General features: G+C 46.3%; 1 protein-coding gene across 1 annotated transcript in view; it reads left to right on the top strand.

Moving 5' to 3' along the window:
* Positions 1-93: 93 nt before the first annotated feature.
* Positions 94-20,410, top strand: part of LOC123997225 (protein PRRC2C-like) — a 38,922-nt gene continuing 18,605 nt past the window's right edge. The window contains exons 1-14 of the mRNA XM_046301387.1: positions 94-484; positions 6,958-7,127; positions 7,731-7,905; positions 8,048-8,298; positions 8,468-8,802; positions 16,353-16,432; positions 16,533-16,660; positions 16,775-16,862; positions 17,016-17,169; positions 17,342-18,062; positions 18,206-18,381; positions 18,560-18,854; positions 19,018-19,219; positions 19,549-20,404. Coding sequence (XP_046157343.1) covers positions 7,013-7,127; positions 7,731-7,905; positions 8,048-8,298; positions 8,468-8,802; positions 16,353-16,432; positions 16,533-16,660; positions 16,775-16,862; positions 17,016-17,169; positions 17,342-18,062; positions 18,206-18,381; positions 18,560-18,854; positions 19,018-19,219; positions 19,549-20,404 — 3,576 coding nt within the window. The 5' untranslated portion in view covers positions 94-484; positions 6,958-7,012. The remainder of the gene's footprint in view (positions 485-6,957; positions 7,128-7,730; positions 7,906-8,047; positions 8,299-8,467; positions 8,803-16,352; positions 16,433-16,532; positions 16,661-16,774; positions 16,863-17,015; positions 17,170-17,341; positions 18,063-18,205; positions 18,382-18,559; positions 18,855-19,017; positions 19,220-19,548; positions 20,405-20,410) is intronic.

Here is a 20,410-nt window from a genome sequence, read left to right as displayed (position 1 = left end):
TTCTCTTGATTCGCGTCTTCCTCTGGCTTCATCCTACTACCAAAACTGTCGCTCTGCAGCCGCCGTCTTCTGTGCGCGATGACGTCAGACACCCGTGGACTGGCGGTCTGCCATCTTTGATTGTGAGACAGGCCGCGGCGCAAGCAGCACTCAACGAGAGCAGCACTGTCTCACACGCGATAACGGGTGGGCAACAACAAAAAAAGACAGAAACACAAATAGTGACCCTCTTAACGTCCAAACAACGGTGGAGACCCCGGGAAAGAAGAAAGGGCACCGTGTTGGCACAGAATAGATTTGAGGCCCGTGCAAGTCGAGAGGAAATGGTTGGATGCTAGCTACTGTACCACGCTAGTTACCTAACTAGCTATCGTTAGCAAGCTAGCCAGTTTTTGTAATCCGCCGGCCACACACTCTGCTTGGATACTACAAAACAAGCCGAACCCAGACGACATACTAGAAGAAGAGAGACCGGCGGTGACAGGTTGGTCGCCATGTCAAGAATTTTCTAGCTAGTTCGTGGTGAAAAGCAGGTTAGAAGGTGTGATGGTGTACGCTAGCTACGTTGACCACTTAACTAGCACTGTACGTCCACTGGGAAAAAGCCGAATGTGATGATGATGATTGCGATTTAAGAATTGAAACTGATCTTTGACTCTTCTCAACTACTTAACCCACCATGTTGCAGTATCGTAAATCTGAACGATTGCAGCCAAATAGTATTCTACTAGTTTAGAATCATGTTTGATATCGTTAATTTGTGTTCGATTGTTTTGGGCTAGAAAAGGCGCCGGGCCGATGTGACCCATCATGTCTCAACCTAAATCTGATCAATCAAACCATCGGCCTGCCCGTTGTGGTGAACCAGTTAGGCTACAATTTGACCAGTTAGCTAGCTGCACCGATATTTTAATACCATCTCCAAGCCTTGGAGCTATTGCTAAAATAAAATAGCACTGCTAGAGGTTTGAACACGTTACATCGACATTTCTTTGTGTTTTGGGCGTGACAGTGTCAGTGTCCCCAGTTTAAAAATGTACAAAAAAATATTAACCTATAAACATCCTCTCTAGACAACTCGGAATACATTTACCCAGACAGTTGGCAACCACAGTCCACAGGTCTTTAACATTTCCGGTAGACCGTGAATCTGTCTTCTGGACAAGGCCATTAGTAAATTATATGAGCCAAAATCCATGTTGATTACCTCTGCTACCATTGATTCCGATCACTGACAATACAGGTATTTATTGTGTTCTCTGGTGTGACTGGTATGCAAATGGACAAGGCATTTGACCTGGTCATGAGTGTGGTGAGGAGATGAGTGAGCATGTGCAGCGTGTCAGAGGAGATTGGTTTAGGAAACAGTCCAAAGTGAATCGACCTACCGTCTTTCTGAATTCCCAGAGTGGGCCAGATGACGCCATTTCATAGGAACGTGAATTTATCCACTTAAATTGATATTGATTTGAAAAAGTCAGCACATGTGAGGAGATACCAAGTTCCAACCAAAAGCCACACCACCCTGCTGTGTGCCGGCAGTGTTTAGTTCACCCGCAAGTCAAACTTTGATGTTAAGTCCTTAAAAGTGGTCCATAGTCCAGCTGATTCCATATTCAATGCCATCTGTTTTGTATGTACTTAGGGAAGAAAACATGAGGCTTTAGTCCCCAATGACTGGGAAAATGTTTAGAAACCATCTAATTCCATCTACCTACAGACTGGAAGATATTGATGTTCCCTCCTCCCAAGAGGCTGCAGCTCACTATAACTTATTATGGGCTGAATTTCAATAGTCTAAAGTGGCTTCCTCGCTGCGTCTCCTGTCGCTCGTGTCTACTTATCTGAAAACAGGATGAATAGAAGCAAAATGGCGGATTAATCCCATCAGGGATTTCAGATCATTCTAGGTGTGTTGTGGCCCTCTGTTCCATGGAACAATCTGTTGACTACTGTTGTATCTCTGTGAGAGGTGACTCAGCTGTTATCCACCTCAGGTGGCACAGTGCACACAATCTTGGGTCTGTATGTAGCTTCCTGCCATGGGGGCCAATCTCGATAGTCTAATGCTGCGTTTAGACGAGACATGCAAAAACCGTCATAACAGTCGGCATAGCGTGACAAAGAAAATTGGTGACAGAAAAGGCGAGCCAGGACGACATTATGCGTTGCTATTGTGATTTCGGTAAACAATCAGTGCAAATCAACATCTGGGAGAGAAAAAACGCTATGACGAAAGTGGAAATATTTTAACTTGTGGCAAGTCCCGTCTACCATGGCGGCTGACTACATTCACCGCCAGCCTCAAAGGCATTTACCTTCGCGCTCTCATTAAAAACAAATGACATCCGGTTTGCAGTCTACCTCATACCAACTAACTGCAGCATAAAGCACAAGTGTCAAACTCATTCCTCGGAGGGCCGAGTGTCTGCGGCTTTTCGCACTTCCTTTGTACTTGATAGTTGAATTTAGGTCTCTAATTAATAAAGAACTCACCTGCTTGTCTAGGTTTTAATTGAAAGGAAAACCCAAAAGCCTGCAGACCCTAGGCCCTCAATGGAAGGATTATGACACCCCTGGTCTAAAGGTTTCCTTTCCTTGTTTTCTTTACCCTCATTTACAGAGATCTGAATGTACTTGGTGAAGGCAAGGAACAAATCAGGATACTTTCTGCCTAGAGGTCACATCCCATTCCTGAGCCTTCTGCACCTCTTTTTCATCTCCGCTCTCCCTGGAGGCGAAAGGCCATGGTTGGAGTTCTAAGTGTTATGTCACTTGATTTTTTTTAAAACATCTCAAAGAATATTATATGGTAGAGCTGGTTTGCAGAGAGAGATGACTGGGCATGATTTGAACTGAAGCTGTGATGAGGGTTTGGGTCTGGGTTGAGCAGGTGTGCAAGGCTGGGCAATGACCTCTTTGGGAGCATGGCTGGGTTATGTGTGGCTGGAGACCTGGCAGATAGAGGTGAGGGCTAAGCAAGGTATGACTTGGGGGCTGGTCAGGTTTATGGGGGGGGGGTGTTTATGACAATCAGAGGAGCAGAATGTCTGTTTAGGCTGCTTTGTCCTTGTGACTCACACTCTGTCCTTGATTGACTCTCCCTTTCTGGGGTCTCTCCCTTGTGCCTGTGGCACACGTAGGGGCTGGCCTTCCCTGTGGAGGAAGTGTCTCTGCTTATCTCTCACTCATGCCTCCCCTCTCCCAGGCGGTCTGCGTTCTTTGCTAGCAGACGTGTGCCAGTTTAGTGTGGCTTGGAGGTTGTCAGCACAGTGTGCCTATTTGTGACTTTGCTTTTGCTCATACAATCAGTTTGCCCACTGCCTAGAGCAGGGGTATTCAACTGTTACCCTATGAGGTCCGGAGCCTGCTGTTTTTCTGTTATACTTGATACTTAATTGCACCCAACAGGTGTCCCAGGTCTAAATCAGTCCCTGGTTAGAGAGGGAAAATGAAAAAACACAATGGAACTACCGGAGTTGAGGAAATATCTATTACATTTCGGGTTGTTGAACTTTTACTGCAATCGTGAAAGCTTTTGAATTTTGAATGTAAGTGATCTGCAACAACAATTAGTGGGTCCTGCTCTACCATTTGGCCATTCATTTATATCAGAGCATCTTCCATCAGCATTATGTAGGAGTGATGCCACCCACCAGAAGACATTGAGCATTTGGGAAACCGCACTGTTAGCCTCATTGCTGTGCTGTTAGTTGCCCTGGCCCCCACCATGCTCAAACATCGCTCCTCCATCAATTATGAATGGCTCCTGGCCGTTAGGCAGCACAGCCGCATGGCTCAACAAAGGCTGCTCTCTTAGGGCCTGTCGGCATGGCAACACGACATGCCCCATTGAGTGGAGAGAAGCCATTGTGATGGAGAGGTGTAGAGTCTCTCCTAGTCAAGTCATTCCTTCACTCTGAAGAGCTGTGGAGTTACCTTCATTCTCTCCCCCTCCCCCTTTTTCTCTCCCCCTACCTGCTCATTTCCCCCTTAGCTACCTGATGATGACATCTATCTATATAGTTAGCTAACTAACTATAGCTACTGAAACAGATTGTCGTTTTGTTTTTGGGGAAGCACATTGTTTGTATTCATGAGCTAGATAGCTTTTTTTATGACCAGCACTGTAGGTGCACGAGACAACTTTACCAGCATCATAGCATACGTATCGATGAATCAGTGACATATGAAATACGAGTAATAGCGTAATAACTACGTAAAACATCTATGAGCGCGTTAAATTGTGACGTGCAGTCATATTCAGGTCCTGCTTGGTCAACAAACTTATTTGACCAGTCAAATAGTATTACATGGTATATTTTTTGACACATAAAGACCCAAACGGGTGTTCCATAGAAAGGTTAGGTTAAATTAGGTTAGGTTAAATTAGGTTTTTACTGGTAATGGGGACATGCGTAAATGCCAAGAAAATAACTATTTTGTGTGTGTAAACTTTATTTAACTAAGCAAGTTAACTTCTTGCGTCGAGCAATCCCGTATCCGGGAGCGTAATCATAGCCTCAAGCTCATTAGCATAACGCAACGTTAACTATTCATGAAAATCGCAAATGAAATTAAAGAAATATATTGGCTCACAAGCTTAGCCTTTTGTTAACCTCTTGCTCCTACCTGACACGCAGGCGTCCCATCTAGACATCTGGAAATGCAAATGCGCTACGCTAAATGCTAATAGTACTAGTTAAAACTCAAACGTTCATTAAAATACACATGCAGGGTATTCGATTAAAGCTACACTCGTTGTGAATCCAGGCAACAAGTCAGATTTTTAAAATGCTTTTCGGCGAAATCATGAGAAGCTATTATCTGATAGCATGTAACACCCCAAAAGACCCGCAGGGGACGTAAACAAAATAATTAGCATAGTCGTCGCTACACAAACCGCACAAATAAAATATAAAACATTCATTACCTTTGACCATCTACTTTGTTGGCACTCCTAGATGTCCCATAATCACTATTGGATCTTTTTTTCGATTAAATCGGTCCATATATAGCCTAGATATTGATCTATGAAGACTGTGTGATAAATGGAAAAAATAGCGTCTTATAACGTAACGTCATTTTTTTAAATTAAAAAAGTCGACTAAACTTTCACAAAACACTTCGAAATACTTTTGTAATGCAACTTTAGGTATTAGTACACGTTAATAAGCGATCAAATTGATCACGAGGATATGTATATTCTATATGGGGTACGTCTGGAAATAATGTTCGGGTAAATCTCAACCAAAATATCCGGTCGGAGACCTGAACAAATGGCTTGTCTCTTCTTCGTTTGACCAAGAAACAAAGCCTAGGCAAATGACACGACTGTTGACATCGTGTGGAAGCTGTAGGTATTGCAACCTGAGCCCCATTTAATGTGGTTCGCCTTTATCAATGGGTAGAAGTGGCGGATGGATATATTTTTCCATTTTCAGTGATCAGATTTTCCTGCGCTTTTCGATGAAACGCACGTTCTGTTATAGTCACAGCCGTGATTTAACCAGTTTTATAAACGTCTGAGTGTTTTCTATCCACACATACTAATCATATGCATATACTATATTCCTGGCATGAGCAGCAGGGCGCTGAAATGTTGCGCGATTTTTAACAGAATGTTCGAAAAAGTAGGGGGTAGGAGTAACAGGTTAATAACACTGTCATCTCAGATTTTCAAAATATGCTTTTCAACCATAGCTACACAAGCATTTGTGTAAGAGTATTGATAGCTAGCATAGCATTAAGCCTAGCATTCAGCAGGCAACATTTTCACAAAAACAAGAAAAGCATTCAAATAAAATAATTTACCTTTGAAGAACTTCGGATGTTTTCAATGAGGAGACTCTCAGTTAGATAGCAAATGTTCAGTTTTTCCAAAAAGATGATTTGTGTAGGAGAAATCGCTCCGTTTTGTTCATCACGTTTGGCTAAGAAAAACCCCTGAAAATTCAGTCATTACAACGCCTAACTTTTTTCCAAATTAACTCCATAATATCGACAGAAACATGGCGAACGTAGTTTAGAATCAATCCTCAAGGTGTTTTTCACATATCTATTCGATGATAAATCATTCGTGGCAGTTTGGTTTCTCCTCTGAACCAAATGGGAAAATGCACGCAGCTGGAGATTACGCAATAATTGCAACGGAGGACACCAAGCGAGCACCTGGTAAATGTAGTCTCTTATGGTCAATCTTCCAATGATGTGCCTACAAATACGTCACAATGCTGCAGACACCTTGGGGAAACGACAAAGTGTAGGCTCATTCCTTGCACATTCACAGCCATATAAGGAGACATTGGAACACAGCGCCTCCAAAATCTGGGGCATTTCCTGTTTGAAATTTCATCTTGGTTTCGCCTGTTGCATCAGATCTGTGGCACTCACAGATAATATCTTTGCAGTTTTGGAAATGTCAGTGTTTTCTTTCCAAAGCTGTCAATTATATGCATAGTCGAGCATCTTTTCGTGACAAAATATCTTGTTTAAAACGGGAACGTTTTTTTATCCAAAAATTAAAAGAGCGCCCCCGTTATCGAAGAAGTTAAATTCTTATTTACAATGAGGGCCAATTGTGCGTCGCCCTATGGGACTACCAATCACGGCCGGATGTGATGCAGCCTTGATTTGAACCAGGGACTGTAGTGATGCCTCTTGCACTGAGATGCAGTGCCTTAGAACGCTGGGTCCATGTGTGTGTTTAACTATTTAACTGTACTAGAATGCTTAAGGCTGCTGAAATGTTAAATATTGATTGACGGTATCCGGTTTTTATGTCAAGGAAAATATCGGATATCAGTATCGGCCAAAAATGTCATATTGGTGCATCACTCGTCTGAATACTTTCCGAATGCACTGTATATTATATACATTTTCTGAAGTTACAATACAAATGTCATTTAAAAAATTCTGTGTAGCACTTTTTTGAATAAAGTTTGATTTGTATTGCAGGAGGCTGGTTCTGGGGGTGAGACCAGAGGACCAGACTCAATGAGTTTCCAGCGAAATGTCAGAGAAGTCAGGGCAGAGCACCAAGGCAAAGGATGGCAAGACCAAGTATGCAACCCTTAGCCTCTTCAACACGTACAAGGGCAAGTCCTTGGAGACCCAGAAAACTGCAGGTACGTTCGTGCTTCCCAACACGCACACATTTTCTTTTCAATGTCTCATTGTAAAATGTTTGCCTCTCCTTGTGGCGAGAGGCCAGTTTGGGTTTGTCCATAATGCAGGGATGCGAACTCGTTGCTTTCCAGCAATATTTGCAGTTTTGATCTGAAAATAGACCATTCACGTGAATTGTGTAGATCTGAAGAAGAATTTTTAAAAATAGTGGGAAATCCAAAACCCGGAGAAACAAAACCAAGATAACGGAATTTGGGCTACAAAAATAAATACAAATTCTCCCCTATGTATTCCTGTCCGGGGAGACTGCATGTCATGATAAACCTTAAACGTAGACCAAAGAACCCTACTCCCCACCCCAGGACACAATTTTCTGTCTATGGTGGTTTGGAAGTTAACCGTTTTGAGATTAATCAAATGTGTATTATATACATGACTTATTATCAAAAAATAGACCCCCAAAAAATCACACTGACTTGTCACATGTTTCCGCACAATTAATTTTCTGCCTTTTTGGGTCCTCAACAGTTTGCATCCCTGTAATAAATGTGATTATGTAAACTGCTCCTTGCTTAATGTCAATGTTTCATGCCCTCGTCCAGTGGCTGCCAGACATGGGCTCCAGAGTTTGGGTAAGGTTGCTGTTAGTCGGCGCATGCCCCCCCCTGCCAACCTGCCCAGCCTGAAGGCCGAGAACAAGGGCAACGACCCCAACGTTAACATTGTCCCCAAGGACGGCAGCGGCTGGGCCTCCAGACCTGAGGGAGGAGACGAGAGGTGAGATACCAGGGCTGTCCCTTACTGGGTCTCTACATACACTGTTACTAGGTCATAGTTATTTCTGCCTTTAGGTTGTTTCTGAGCCCTAATAATAAACAACTACTTTCCACGATCCCCCCCTTTGTGTTGTGTGTATCAGGCAGTCCGATACCCCCCCACCCCAGCCTAACCCAGGGCCCCCCCAACCCCCAGAGGTCTCGTCCTCTATAGGGTGCAGCAGATCCTGGGCCAACAGCAAGCCACCGCCACCACAGCTAGATGGAGGAGCCCCTCGTGTGAGCAGCCAGTTCCACCAGGAGTTCCCCAGTTTGCAGGCGGCTGGAGAGTCGGAGAAAGGGGAGGGGCAGGAGGAGGAGCCTTATGGACCTGGACCCAGCCTCCGACCTCAGAGTACGAACACACACTCACATAACCACACACACATTCCCCAGTCTGTCCTTAGAACATGAGCGTTGCACTCTTCTACCCGCTAACTGATGGACCAAATTACCGACCCAAAGATTGTTACCCTACCATAGAAATGACTGGCCTGTGTTGTCTTGTCTCTGCTCCCCTATAGATGTTGGTAGTTGGCGCGAGGGCGGGGGAAAGAATCTGACCACCTCAGCTAGCCTTTCTGAGATGGACAGCTGTGGGCCAGAGGAGGGAGGGGCAGCTCTCAGCACCCCCTCACCCCCTGGGGAGGTGGAGGAGAGAGGCAGGGTGCCCCCTAATGAGAAGAAAGAGGTCAGGGAGAGGCTGCCCCTGTCTGCGAAGCCTGCACCCCTCTCCTCTCAGCCCAAGCTACAACCCCCCTCTGTTCCAGCCCAGCCTAAACTCAATGGTGGCCAGCAGGCCCCTGCCGGTGTGCCTCCCCAGTTCCACACCCAGTTCAGGGGCATGATGCCACCCTACGTAAGTAATGGACTGATTATTGATTTTTACTTGGTATTAATTTATAATGCCTGTTCACTTGATTCAGTTCCTGTTCGAACATGATTGTTTTCCTCCTTAATGGCCCATTCACAAACAAGCAACACATTGATGAATGTTGAGGACATTTGTCAAAACTACCATAATGTGCACACAATTTGAATATATGTTAATTATATGTGAAGGAAAATGATAAACAAAGATTTACACTTTTTCTTTCACCTCGTATAAGCAGTCAAAAGCTGACGCAATCAGGATAGAAAATAAGAGTAGCAGCAGCGTATGTAACGATTGTGAAGTGTGTCTCTGAGTGTGTGTGAGCATATGTGGTGTGTGTGTCTAAGGTGCTACAGAGGGTAGTGCACACTCACTGGAGTGTGCATATAGCTGGTGCAAGAGTCAGTACATATTTAAAGGGGGTCGATGCAAATAGTCAGGGGAGCCATTTGATTAACTGTTCAGCAGTCTTATGGCTTTGTGGTAGAAGCTGTTCAGACGCCTTGTCGCTACGGTACCGCTTGCCGTGCGGTAGCAGAGAGAACAGTCTATGATACCGCCTTGTATAGATGTCCTGGATGGAAAGGAACTCGGCCCCAGTGATGTACTGGGCCGTACGCACTACCCTCTGTAGTGCCTTAGTCGGATGCCAAGCAGTTGCCATACCAGGCAGTGATGCAGGCGGTCAAGATGCTCTCAATGGTGCAGCAGTGGAACTTGTGAGGATCTGAAGGTCCATGCCAAGTCTTTTCAGCCTCCTAAAAGGGGGAAGAGGCGATGTTGTGCCCTCTTTACTACTGCCTTTTTATTGCTAAAATTCCACGTCCATTCCCAGAATAATGGTTCTATTACGTATGTATGACCTCCAGAGCCGGGTAATTCATTTATATCTACCGCGGCCCTTCAGACACAGAACGCGGTACAGTAACATGTCTGTAATTGATACATTTTCAGACAATAAAAATAGAATTCAGACAGTAGAATTCTGCTCCGGCATATAAAGTTCTGTATTGTTTCCCCGACCACAACAAACGTTGCTGATTGATGTGCTGCTGTGTTTATGCAGTTTTTTAGGTGTGCTTTCTATCGACTAAATGTCTTGGTAAGTTACAATTTTTAACTTCAATTGAAATGACTTTTTTAGGAAATAGGGATCTGCGCGCATGCAGTCTAGGATTGACAGTTCTGGTTGCTTAGTGATGGAAGTTAGTCCTGCTTCAGCAGTGGCATTACTTTACAGACAAGAAAAATGTAGTTCATATCTCCAGAGAAGGTTTCGTGTCAGCATTTAAAAAGCCGTAGGGCTTTCCGAGTGGCGCAGTGGTCTAAGGCAAATGCATCGCAATCATCTCTACGGACCCGGGTTCGACTCTGTGTTGTAGCTGGCCACGACCGGGAGACACTTGAGGCGGTGGGCCTTGTCCCATTGCGCTCTGGCAACTCCTTGTGGTGGTCCGGGCACATGCACGCTGACATGGTCGCCAGTTGTACTGTGTTTCCTCCGACACGTTGGTACGGCTGGCTTCCGGGTTAAGCGAGCAGGGTGTCAAAAGTGCTGCCTGGCTGGGTCGTGTGTCGGAGGACGACCTTCGCCTCTTCCGAGTCCATACCATGGAACAAGACTGTAGCTACCAATTGGATATCATAATATTGGGGAGAAAAATGGGTAAAAAGTACATGCACAAATATCCAGTAAAAATAAACGTAGTAGAACCTACCCTAACGGACAAACAAACATGCTGTAGCCCAGGTGTTTTCAAGGGGCCACCTACCGTTATCTGAAAAGAGTAATCGATACAGGCTATACTGGTAGCCTACTGTAATTTCATATTATGAGACAAAAACGCCCTCAGCCACGAAGAGTAGCCTACGCCATGCGCACAAGACTGGCCCGAAGATACTATACGACATCGATCCCATGAATAAGCTAGGATGTTCTACATGCAACAGACTGAAGACTGAACACATACTCCCATCACTAGTGAAGAGACCGAGCAGAAAGGCCATCGTCAGAGAGGAGGGGCAGGCAGAACCGTACGCACATGTCTTAGTAGTCTGCATCTCGCAATGTCTTAATTGTCTCGCATGCCTCGCAAATTCACAAGTATTCTTAAGTTCACCTCATCCTCTGGTTTTATTTAAATTACGTAACTTTCCACAGGGCTTTAACCTCTTGCTCCTACCTGGCACGCAGGCGTCCCATCTAGAGCTCTGGAAATGCAAATGCGCTACGCTAAATGCTAATAGTATTAGTTAAAACTCAAACGTTCGTTAAAATACACATGCAGGGTATTGAATTAAAGCTACACTCGTTGTGAATCCAGGCAACAAGTCAGATTTTTAAAATGCTTTTTGGCGAAAGCATGAGAAGCTATTATCTGATAGCATGTAACACCCCAAAAGACCCGCAGGGGACGTAAACAAAATAATTAGCATAGTCGTCGCTACACAAACCGCACAAATAAAATATAAAACATTCATTACCTTTGACCATCTTCTTTGTTGGCACTCCTAGATGTCCTATAATCACTATTGGATCTTTTTTTCGATTAAATCGGTCCATATATAGCCTAGATATCGATCTATGAAGACTGTGTGATAAACTGAAAAAAATAGCGTTTCATAACGTAACGTCATTTTTTTTAATTCAAAAAGTCGACGATAAACTTTCACAAAACACTTCGAAATACTTTTGCAATGCAACTTTAGGTATTAGTAAACGTTAATAAGCGATCAAATTAATCACGAGACGAAGTGTTTTCTATAGGGGTCCGTCTTGAAATACTGTCCGTGTATTTCTCAACCAAAATATCCGGTCGGAGACCTGAAGAAAAAGCCCGTCTCTTGTTCGTTTGACCAAGAAACAAAGAATTGGCAAATGACAAGACTGTTGACATTGTGTGGAAGCTGTAGGTACTGCAACCTCAGCCCTATTTAATGTCTTTCGCCCATAACAATGGGTTGAAGCGGCGGATGGATATATTTTTCCACTTTCAGTGATCAGATTTTCCTGCACTTTTCAATGAAACGCACGTTATGTTAGTCACAGCCGTGATTTAACCAGTTTTATAAACGTCTGAGTGTTTTCTATCCACACATACTAATCATATGCATATACTATATTCCTGGCATGAGTAGCAGGGCGCTGAAATGTTGCGCGATTTTTAACAGAATGTTCGAAAAAGTAGAGGGTCGACTGAAGAGCCATATTATCTAGTTAGGCTCAAACACAGATAATAATGTGTTATGATAACTGCACTGGGGGCGTGCTTGGCCTTCTGTTTCCTGTAGTCCACGATCAACTCTTTTGTCTTGGTGGTGTTGAGGGAGAGGTTGTCCTGGCACCACACTGCCATGTCTCTGACCTCCCTATAAGCTGTCTCATCGGTGATTAAGCCTACCACCGTGTAGTCGTCAGCAAACTTAATGGTGGTCTTGGAGTCGTGGGTGAACAGGGAGTACAGGAGGGGATAAAGCACGCACCCCTGAGGTGCCCCCGTGTTGAGGGTCAGCGTGGTGGATGTGTTGTCTATCCTCACCACCTGGGGCCGGCCTGTCAGGAAGTTCATGATCCAGATGGAGATGTTCAGCTTAGTGATGAGCTTGTTGAACGCTGAGCTGTAGTCAATGAACCGCAATCTCACATAAGTGTTCCTTTTGTTCAGGTGGGAAAGGACAGTGTGGAGTCAAAATTTATTTGTCACGTGTGCCGAATACAACAGGTGTAGGTAGAACTTACAGTGAAATGCTTACTTACAGACTCAAGACTAACCAATGGTGTCAAAAACAAGGTGTGTGTGTAGGTAAGTAAAGAAATTTAACAACCGTAAAAAGACATTTGAAAATAGAGTAGCAAGGCTATATACAGACACATGTTAGTCAGGCTTATTGAGGTAGTATGTACATGTAGGTATCGTTAGTGACTATGCATATATGATGAACAGAGAGTAGCAGAAGTGTAAAAAGAGGGGTAGGCGGGTGGAGGGACACAATGCAGATAGCCCGGTTAGCCAATGTGCGGGAGCACTGGTTGGTCGGGCCAATTTGGGTAGTATGTACATGAATGTATAGTTAAAACCTCTTACGACTCCCCATCCCGGATCCGGGATTGTGACTACAGCTCAAGCTCATTACCATAACGCACAATGTGCAAAAATATTCCTAAAAATATTTAACCTCCACACATTAACAAGTCCAATAGCTCAAATGAAAGATAAACATCTTGTTAATCTAATCTACCCAGCAAGTCAGATTTCTAAAATGTTTTATGGCAAAAACATAGCACATATTTATATTAGATAACCACCGAAACAAAAGGCAAGTGGCGGCCATTTTGTCCCAGAAAAAAATCAAATTTAAAAGTAGGATTAAAAAATAAATAATTCACTAACCTTTTGAAAATCTTCATCAGATGACAGTAATATTACATGTTACACAGTACATTTTTTTTTTCAATAATATGCCATTTATATCCATAAATCTCGGTTTACAATGACGACATTTCAAAAAATGCTTCTCAAATGTCCGGAGAAATGATGATAGCTCCGACAGATAATGTCAGATAACAAGCAATAAACATGACTAAATATACATGTTTTGCACATATTTACAAAGATACACTTCTTCTTAATGCAACCGCTGTATTACATTTATTTTTAACGTTACAGACATCGTTCACTGGGCTATACTATGAGTCAGCGCTCAGATATCAGCACTATGTCTCCTCTACGTTTGGAGTCCACAGAAACCCCAAATAACCACATAAATATTCCCTTACCTTTGATGTTCTTCCATCTGAAGACGTAGAAGGAGTCATACTTACCCAATACATCGTTTGGTTTCACGTTGTGTGTCCCTGTATTAGCATATGCTAACAGCTTCTGTTGAAATGCGTAAAAAATGACTTCTGGTCCAGCACGCTTGCGCATCAAAACTTCCAATTTACATATTATATGTTGATTCAACTGGTCAAACGATGTGCAACATCGAGCTTTATGATGTTTTTAGCATGTAGAACAAAGAGCAACGCTAACAGACAATCTGGCTTGAAATGCTGCATCATGGAAAAAGACGTTCTCCAAATCGGCCGCGCGCAAAAGAGTGCATGATTTTCAGAGGGACACGAGCAATTTCGCCCGCCAAACGTGCAGGGCTCGTGGGATTCTCACAATGAACGCGCCACTTGAAAGCTGACATCGCGCTGAAGAGAGACTGTTCCTGGATCTGTAGCTCCCTGGGAAGGGTGGGGGCCATGACGTCAAAGTTGACCCAACTTTTCTCTTCACAAGAGAGAGTTTGGGAGAAAGGCTGCCCTGGCAGTTCTGCTTTACATAGAGGCATAATTTAAACGGTTTTAGAAACTTTAGAGTGTTTTCTATTCAATAATACTATGGGTACGCACTTTCTCCAACAGGGGCAGTATAGAGGGAGAGTCTTAAAGTGACTATGCATATAAGATAAAGAGAGAGGGTGGGGCACACAATGCAAATAGTCTGGGTAACCATTTGGTTACCTGTACCTGTTCAGGAGTCTTATGGCTTGGGGGTAAAAACTGTTGAAAAGCCTTTCTGTCCTAGACTTGGCACTCTGGTACCGCTTGCTATGCAGTAGTAGAGAGAACAGTCTATGACTGGGGTGGCTGGGGTCTTTGACAATTTTTAGGGCCTTTCTCTGACACCGCCTGGTGTCAGAGGAAGTGTCTTGCGGTCGGAGGCCGAGCAATGATGCGGAGGCCAGGCAGTGATGCTCTCGTTGTTGCAGCTGTAGAACCTTTTGAGGATCTCAGGACCCATGCCAAATCTTTTTAGTTTCCTGAGGGGGAATAGGCTTTGTCGTGCCCTCTTAACGACTGTCTTGGTGTGTTTGGACCAATCTAGGTTGTTGTTTATGTGGACACCAAGGGATTTGAAGCTCTCAACCTGCTCCCCTACAGCCCCATCGATGAGAATGGGGACATGCTCTGTACTCCTTTTCCTGTAGTCCACAATCATTTCCTTTGTCTTGGTTACGTTGAGGGATAGGTTGTTATTCTGGCACCACCCGGCCAGGTCTCTGACCTCCTCCCTATAGGTTGTCTCGTCATTGTCGGTGATCAGGCCTACCACTGTTGTGTCGTCAGCAAACTTAATGATGTTGTTGGAGTCGTGCCTGGCCATGCAGTCGTGGGTGAACAGGGTGTACAGGAGGGAACTGAGCACGCACCCCTGAGGAGGAGCTCCAGTGTTGAGGATCAGGTGTTGCTCCCTACCCTCACCACCTGGGGGAGACCTGTCAGGAAGTCCAGGATCCAGTTGCAGAGGGAGGTGTTTAGTCCCAGGTCCCTTAGCTTGGTGATGAGCTTTGAGGGTACTATGGTGTTGAATGCTGAGCTGTAGTCAATGAACAGCATTCTCACATAGGTGTTCCTTTTGTCCAGGTGGGAAAGGGCAATGTGGAGTGCAATAGAGATTGCATCATCTGTGGATCTGTTTGGGTGGTATGCAAATTGGAGTGGGTCTAGGGATTCTGGGATAATGGTGTTGATGTGAGCCATTACCAGCCTTTCAAAGCACTTCATTGCTACGAGTCTGTGCTACGGGTCTGTAGTCATTTCGGCAGGTTGCCTTTGTGTTCTTGGGCACAGGGACTGGTGGTCTGCTTGAAGCATGTTGGTATTACAGACTCAATCAAGGACATGTTGAAAATGTCCGTGAAGACACCTACCAGTTGGTCAGCACATGCCCGGAGCACACGTCCTGGTAATCCGTCTGGCCCCGCAGCCTTGTGAATGTTGACGTGTTTAAAGGTCTTACTCACGTCGGCTAAGGAGAGCTTGATCACACAGTCACCCAGATAGCTGGTGCTCTCATGCATGCTTCAGTGTTGCTAGCCTCGAAGCGAACATAGAAGGCGTTTAGTTCGTCTGGTAGGCTTGCGTCACTGGGCAGCTCGCGGCTGGTTATCCCTTTGGAATCCGTGATAGTTTGCAATCCTGCCACATTCAACGATTATCCGGGCCGGTGTAGTAGGATTCGATCATGGTCCTGTTTGATGGTTCATTGGAGTCGGGATCTCTTATAAATGTCTGATTAGTGTCCTGCTCCTTGAAAGAGGAAGCTTTAAGTCAGTGTGGATGTTGCCTGTATTCCATGGCTTCTGGTTGGGTTATGTACGTACGGTCACTGTGGGGACGACGTTGTCGATGCGCTTATTAATGAAGCCTGCTGCTAAGGTGGTAAACTCCTCCAATGCCCGGAACATATTCAAGGCCGGTAGCATAGATGAAAAATGTTTAAATATTTTCTATAATTTTACTCAACATAGTATTAACATATCTTTCTAATTCTGTAATAGTTTTGACATTGAATTTGTATTTAAGGATGTTTTGCTTGTGACTGGGCCGGAAGTAGGAAAACAATAAGGTGAATAAAAAGATCCCCTAATGCGGGATGTTTTCTTGACAATAGTTGCTAGTTTGCTAAACATTTCTTTAAACTTGCTGAGTAGGATTCTCCTAGTAATGGCTGGGTGTTGTGTGTTTCTGTGTCCTGTTGTAGATGTTCAATGCGTATCCCAGGATGCCCTTTACTCCAGTGCCAGGGAACATCAGATACCCTGTTCCACAGGATGGAGCCAGGTGAGTACACCCACATCTACATCCCAACACTCTTCATCATTATTACAACACAACTTCGTAGACCTCGGTGTACTGACCCTCCTGTGTGTTGGCTCCCCAGGAGAGTCCGTCCCCAGCACGGGCCCCCCCAGGCCTGGATCAAGGACCCAGATAGACCCTCCATCATCAGCGCCACAGAGCTTAAAGAGCTTGACAACCTGGACACAGAGGCTGATGAGGGCTGGGCTGGTAAGACTCATCTGTATTTATACATAATGATTATTTACCTTCATTACGTTTTCGTGGCTTTTCACATAAACTTGATGTAACTGTAACCCTCAGCTTTCCCTATCTGTTCTCCAGGAGCTCAGATGGAGGTCGACTACACAGAGAAACTCAACTTCAGTGACGACGAGGAGAACCATGCCGCCAAAGAGAAAGGGGAAAACTGGTGAGTCTCACTGAAGAAGGTGCTTCCTTTTCTGCCTCACTACCTGGGTGTGAGAGACTGTTTTTGAACATTGGTTTTCGGTACACCTCAAGACTGTTAGCCTAGGCATTACCAAGACTCCTAACCATTGCACTCTCTCTCTCACTCACTCAGGGAGTGGATAGGTAAAGTGGAGCGGATGAGGGCACAGCGCCCGTCAGACGGCCAGGAGGGCAGCAAAGGCTCATGGGTAGATGGAAGGGACCCCAGGGTGCTTTCCCTAGGCAGTAAGGGGGTGTACAAGACCGGCCCACCACAGGACCACCAGGTGAGGCTGAGGGTGGCTGGTTGACTCGGTTTGGGGTGTGTTTGACTGGATGGAGGGGTCCAGGACTAATGCGCCATCAAGAGCTTTACTATACAAGTTCATTTAGGCTTTGGAGGTTCTAAGGTAAAGTAGTAGTGTTAGATCATCTTTTTCACTCGCTCTCTCTCTCTAGGGTCAGCTAGGTGGGCGCTCTGTGGGCAGAGGAGCCCCTCGCGTGGCCAAACCCCCCACCATTGCTCCCCCTGCTGGTGAGGAGGAGTGTGAGGCCTGGCGCCAGAAACACAAGAAGCAGGACCTGTCGGAAGCGGTAGAAAGAGCCAGGCGGAGGAGAGAAGAGGAGGAGAGGAGGATGGAAGAACAGAGACTCACCGCTTGCGCAGAGAAACTCAAACGCCTCAACGAGAAACTCCACCCGGCAACAGATGCCAAGCACAGCCCTGCTGCCGAGACAACCAATGAAGAGACTGGAGCTGTGTGTGAAGACGCACCTCCTTTGTCTGTTCTTCCCCCTGTCTCCAACCCTGCACCATCGCAGCCTGCCCCTTCCTCTCAGCCCCCGAACATATCAGCCCCTCTCCAAGACCGAGAGAGTGTGGAGATGGAAAGGATTGAGAGAGAGGGTGTGGAGAGGGAAAGGATTGAGAGAGAGCGTGTGGAGAGGGAAAGGATTGAGAGAGAGCGTGTGGAGAGAGTAGAGCCTAGTGCGAAGGAAGAGAGTCAGTTTGTGCCTCGCCAGCCCAGCCCTCCAGTCCAGAGACCATTGTCCATACCCCCAGAGCCTCGGCTCGGAGAGGGTCCCCTGAGTGAGGTGAGCCCTCTGGTGGAGGAAAGCCAGACTGAGAGACTGACACCCATGCCTATCAGAGACTACTTCAGCACCGATGAGAGCAGAGGTGAGCCCCCTGGCAGAGCCCTGTGTTTCCACCAACATAAATTAACCAGCCGCTTTACCTCCCACACTTTCACTCCAAGAAGAGCCACTATTTGTTTATTTCAATTGTTTAATTTCAGTGTCTCTCTCGCTCTCTCTCTCTAGTGGAGGAACCTGTGCCGCTCACTCTGCCCCTTATGGACCCCCTCAGTGGAGAGGACGCCCCTGTGGCCCCCCTGGACCTTGAGGGAGAGGTGGGGGCTGCCATGCGCCCCTCTCTCACCTCTGGATACTCGAAACAGTTCCAGAAGTCTCTGCCTCCGCGCTTCCTCAGGCAGCAGGTATTGGACTTGTGTTGCTTAATTTTTCCCAAGAGGAATTTCAGATGTGAAATTGGATATAGAAAACAGTTACCAAATTCCATTACATTCTATCGCTGGAGTCCTGATCTTTTTAACATTGTCCATGTTATTTTGAAGAGAATCCCTGTATCGAACTCCTACTTTTTTCTCCTTGCAGGAGCAGATGAAGCAGCAGTGGCAGCAGCAGCAGCAGCAGCAGCAGCAGCAGGGGGGTGGTGGTGGTGGGGCTGTGTCCCCATCAGGAGGAGGTGCGGGTGGAGGATGTGTAGCTGCCTCCCAGCAGCAGCACCGCTCCCTGTACCAGCCCGTCGGCCCCCCTCACCACCAGCATCAGCAGCACCTGGCTAACATGGGCTTTGACCCCCGCTGGCTCATGATGCAGTCATATATGGACCCCCGCATTATGTCTGGAAGACCACCGCTCGACATGCCAAACATGCACCCTGGACCTGGTACGACAATACTGACATACTGTGTCTCTTTTGACTGTTTAGGTTTGCATGTCTTCTGTGAGATTTGCTGCCCTGTATGTGTTTGGCACAAAAGCCATGAATTGTTAGAGAGAGAGATGGATATATATCTAACATTTTGACTGTCCCTTCTCATCGTCTCCAGGGCGGATTCCTCCTAAGCAGATAGTTCGTAGAGAGCCAGGGGACAGCTCCAGTTCTGACTCCTTCGACCACCTGACCAGGCCCATACGGGACCACAGTCTCCCTTCTGAACCGCGCATAGTATGGGGATCTGACCCATACCCCCAATCTGAACCCCTTCCCTCTGTCACACCCCCTAAAGGACGGGAGGACGAGGACAGCAGGTGAGTAGACGACAACACTCAGGCTGCATCTTATTACACTAACATGGCGGCAGGTAGCCTACTGGTGAGAGTGTTGGGCCAGTAACCGAAAGGTTGCTAGATCGAAACCCAGAGCTGACAAGGTAAAAGTCTGTCGTTCTGCCCCTGAACAAGGCAGTTAACCCACAGTTCCTAGGCTGTCATTGTAGTTAGGAATTTGTTCTTAATTGACTTACGTAGTTAAATAAAGGTTAAACAAAACATTTTTTTTTTTTTACATTTCTTGTCTCCACGGTAGATAGTAATAAGAGGAAGCCACTTTTTTATTAAAACATCTCTCCTTTTCCCAGACTGGACTCTGGGTTGGAGATGGAAAGGGGTCTCCCAGCCATGTACCCCAGCCAGGATCACAATCCCCTGGAACCCTGTGGCAAATCAGACCTTTTCAGAGACTCCACAAAGCCCCTGTCAGGATTAGGCCCAGGCCCAGAGGAGGCTCCAGAACCCCTGCAGACAGAAATGGGGCCTGGTGGGTCTCCCTTTGAGCCAGTGGAGCCTAGCCTGCCCACTGCAGAGGTGGAGTCTCTGGGACAGGCCATGCTACAAAGAACCATCTCCCAGGGCTCCAGCCACTCCCTCAAACTGGATGAGCCCAGGTTCGACAGCCTCCACCTGGGAACAAAGACACTTGAGCTCCAGGATCCCGAAGAGAGGCCAGGCGGGGAAGATATAAAGGCCAGTAAAGAGCCTTTCTCGCAGGCTGCTGTGACCGGGGACACCCCTCCAGCTGACGGCCTCCACAAGCTCGAGAAGCCGGCCCCCAGCAAGCAGAAGGCTGAGCTGCGCTGGGGAGGGAGGTCTGGGGCCGGCCGGAGGGATGGACCAGGGGGAGAGAGGCCGGTACGCAGGTCTGGACCTATTAAGAAACCTGTACTCAGAGACATGAAGGAAGAGCGAGAGCAGCGGGAGGAGAGAGAGCGACACCGTGAGAGAGGAGAAAAGGGGGAGAGACCCAAGAAAGAGGAGCGAGGAGGAGTGAAAGCTGCCTCCGCTGCTGCTGCGGTGTCTGAGGGCCCCAGGGACAGACCCCACGGAGAGGAGAGGGACAGACCCCACGGAGAGGAGAGGGACAGACCCCACGGAGAGAAGGAGAGGGACAGACCCCACGGAGAGAAGGAGAGGGACAGACCCCACGGAGAGAAGGAGAGGGAC

The sequence above is a fragment of the Oncorhynchus gorbuscha genome, linkage group LG15 (assembly GCF_021184085.1).
Source record: "Oncorhynchus gorbuscha isolate QuinsamMale2020 ecotype Even-year linkage group LG15, OgorEven_v1.0, whole genome shotgun sequence".
Classification (NCBI taxonomy): Eukaryota; Metazoa; Chordata; class Actinopteri; order Salmoniformes; family Salmonidae; genus Oncorhynchus; species Oncorhynchus gorbuscha.
The sequence above is the reverse complement of the archived record's forward strand: the minus strand, read 5'-3'. Positions and strand labels throughout refer to the sequence as shown.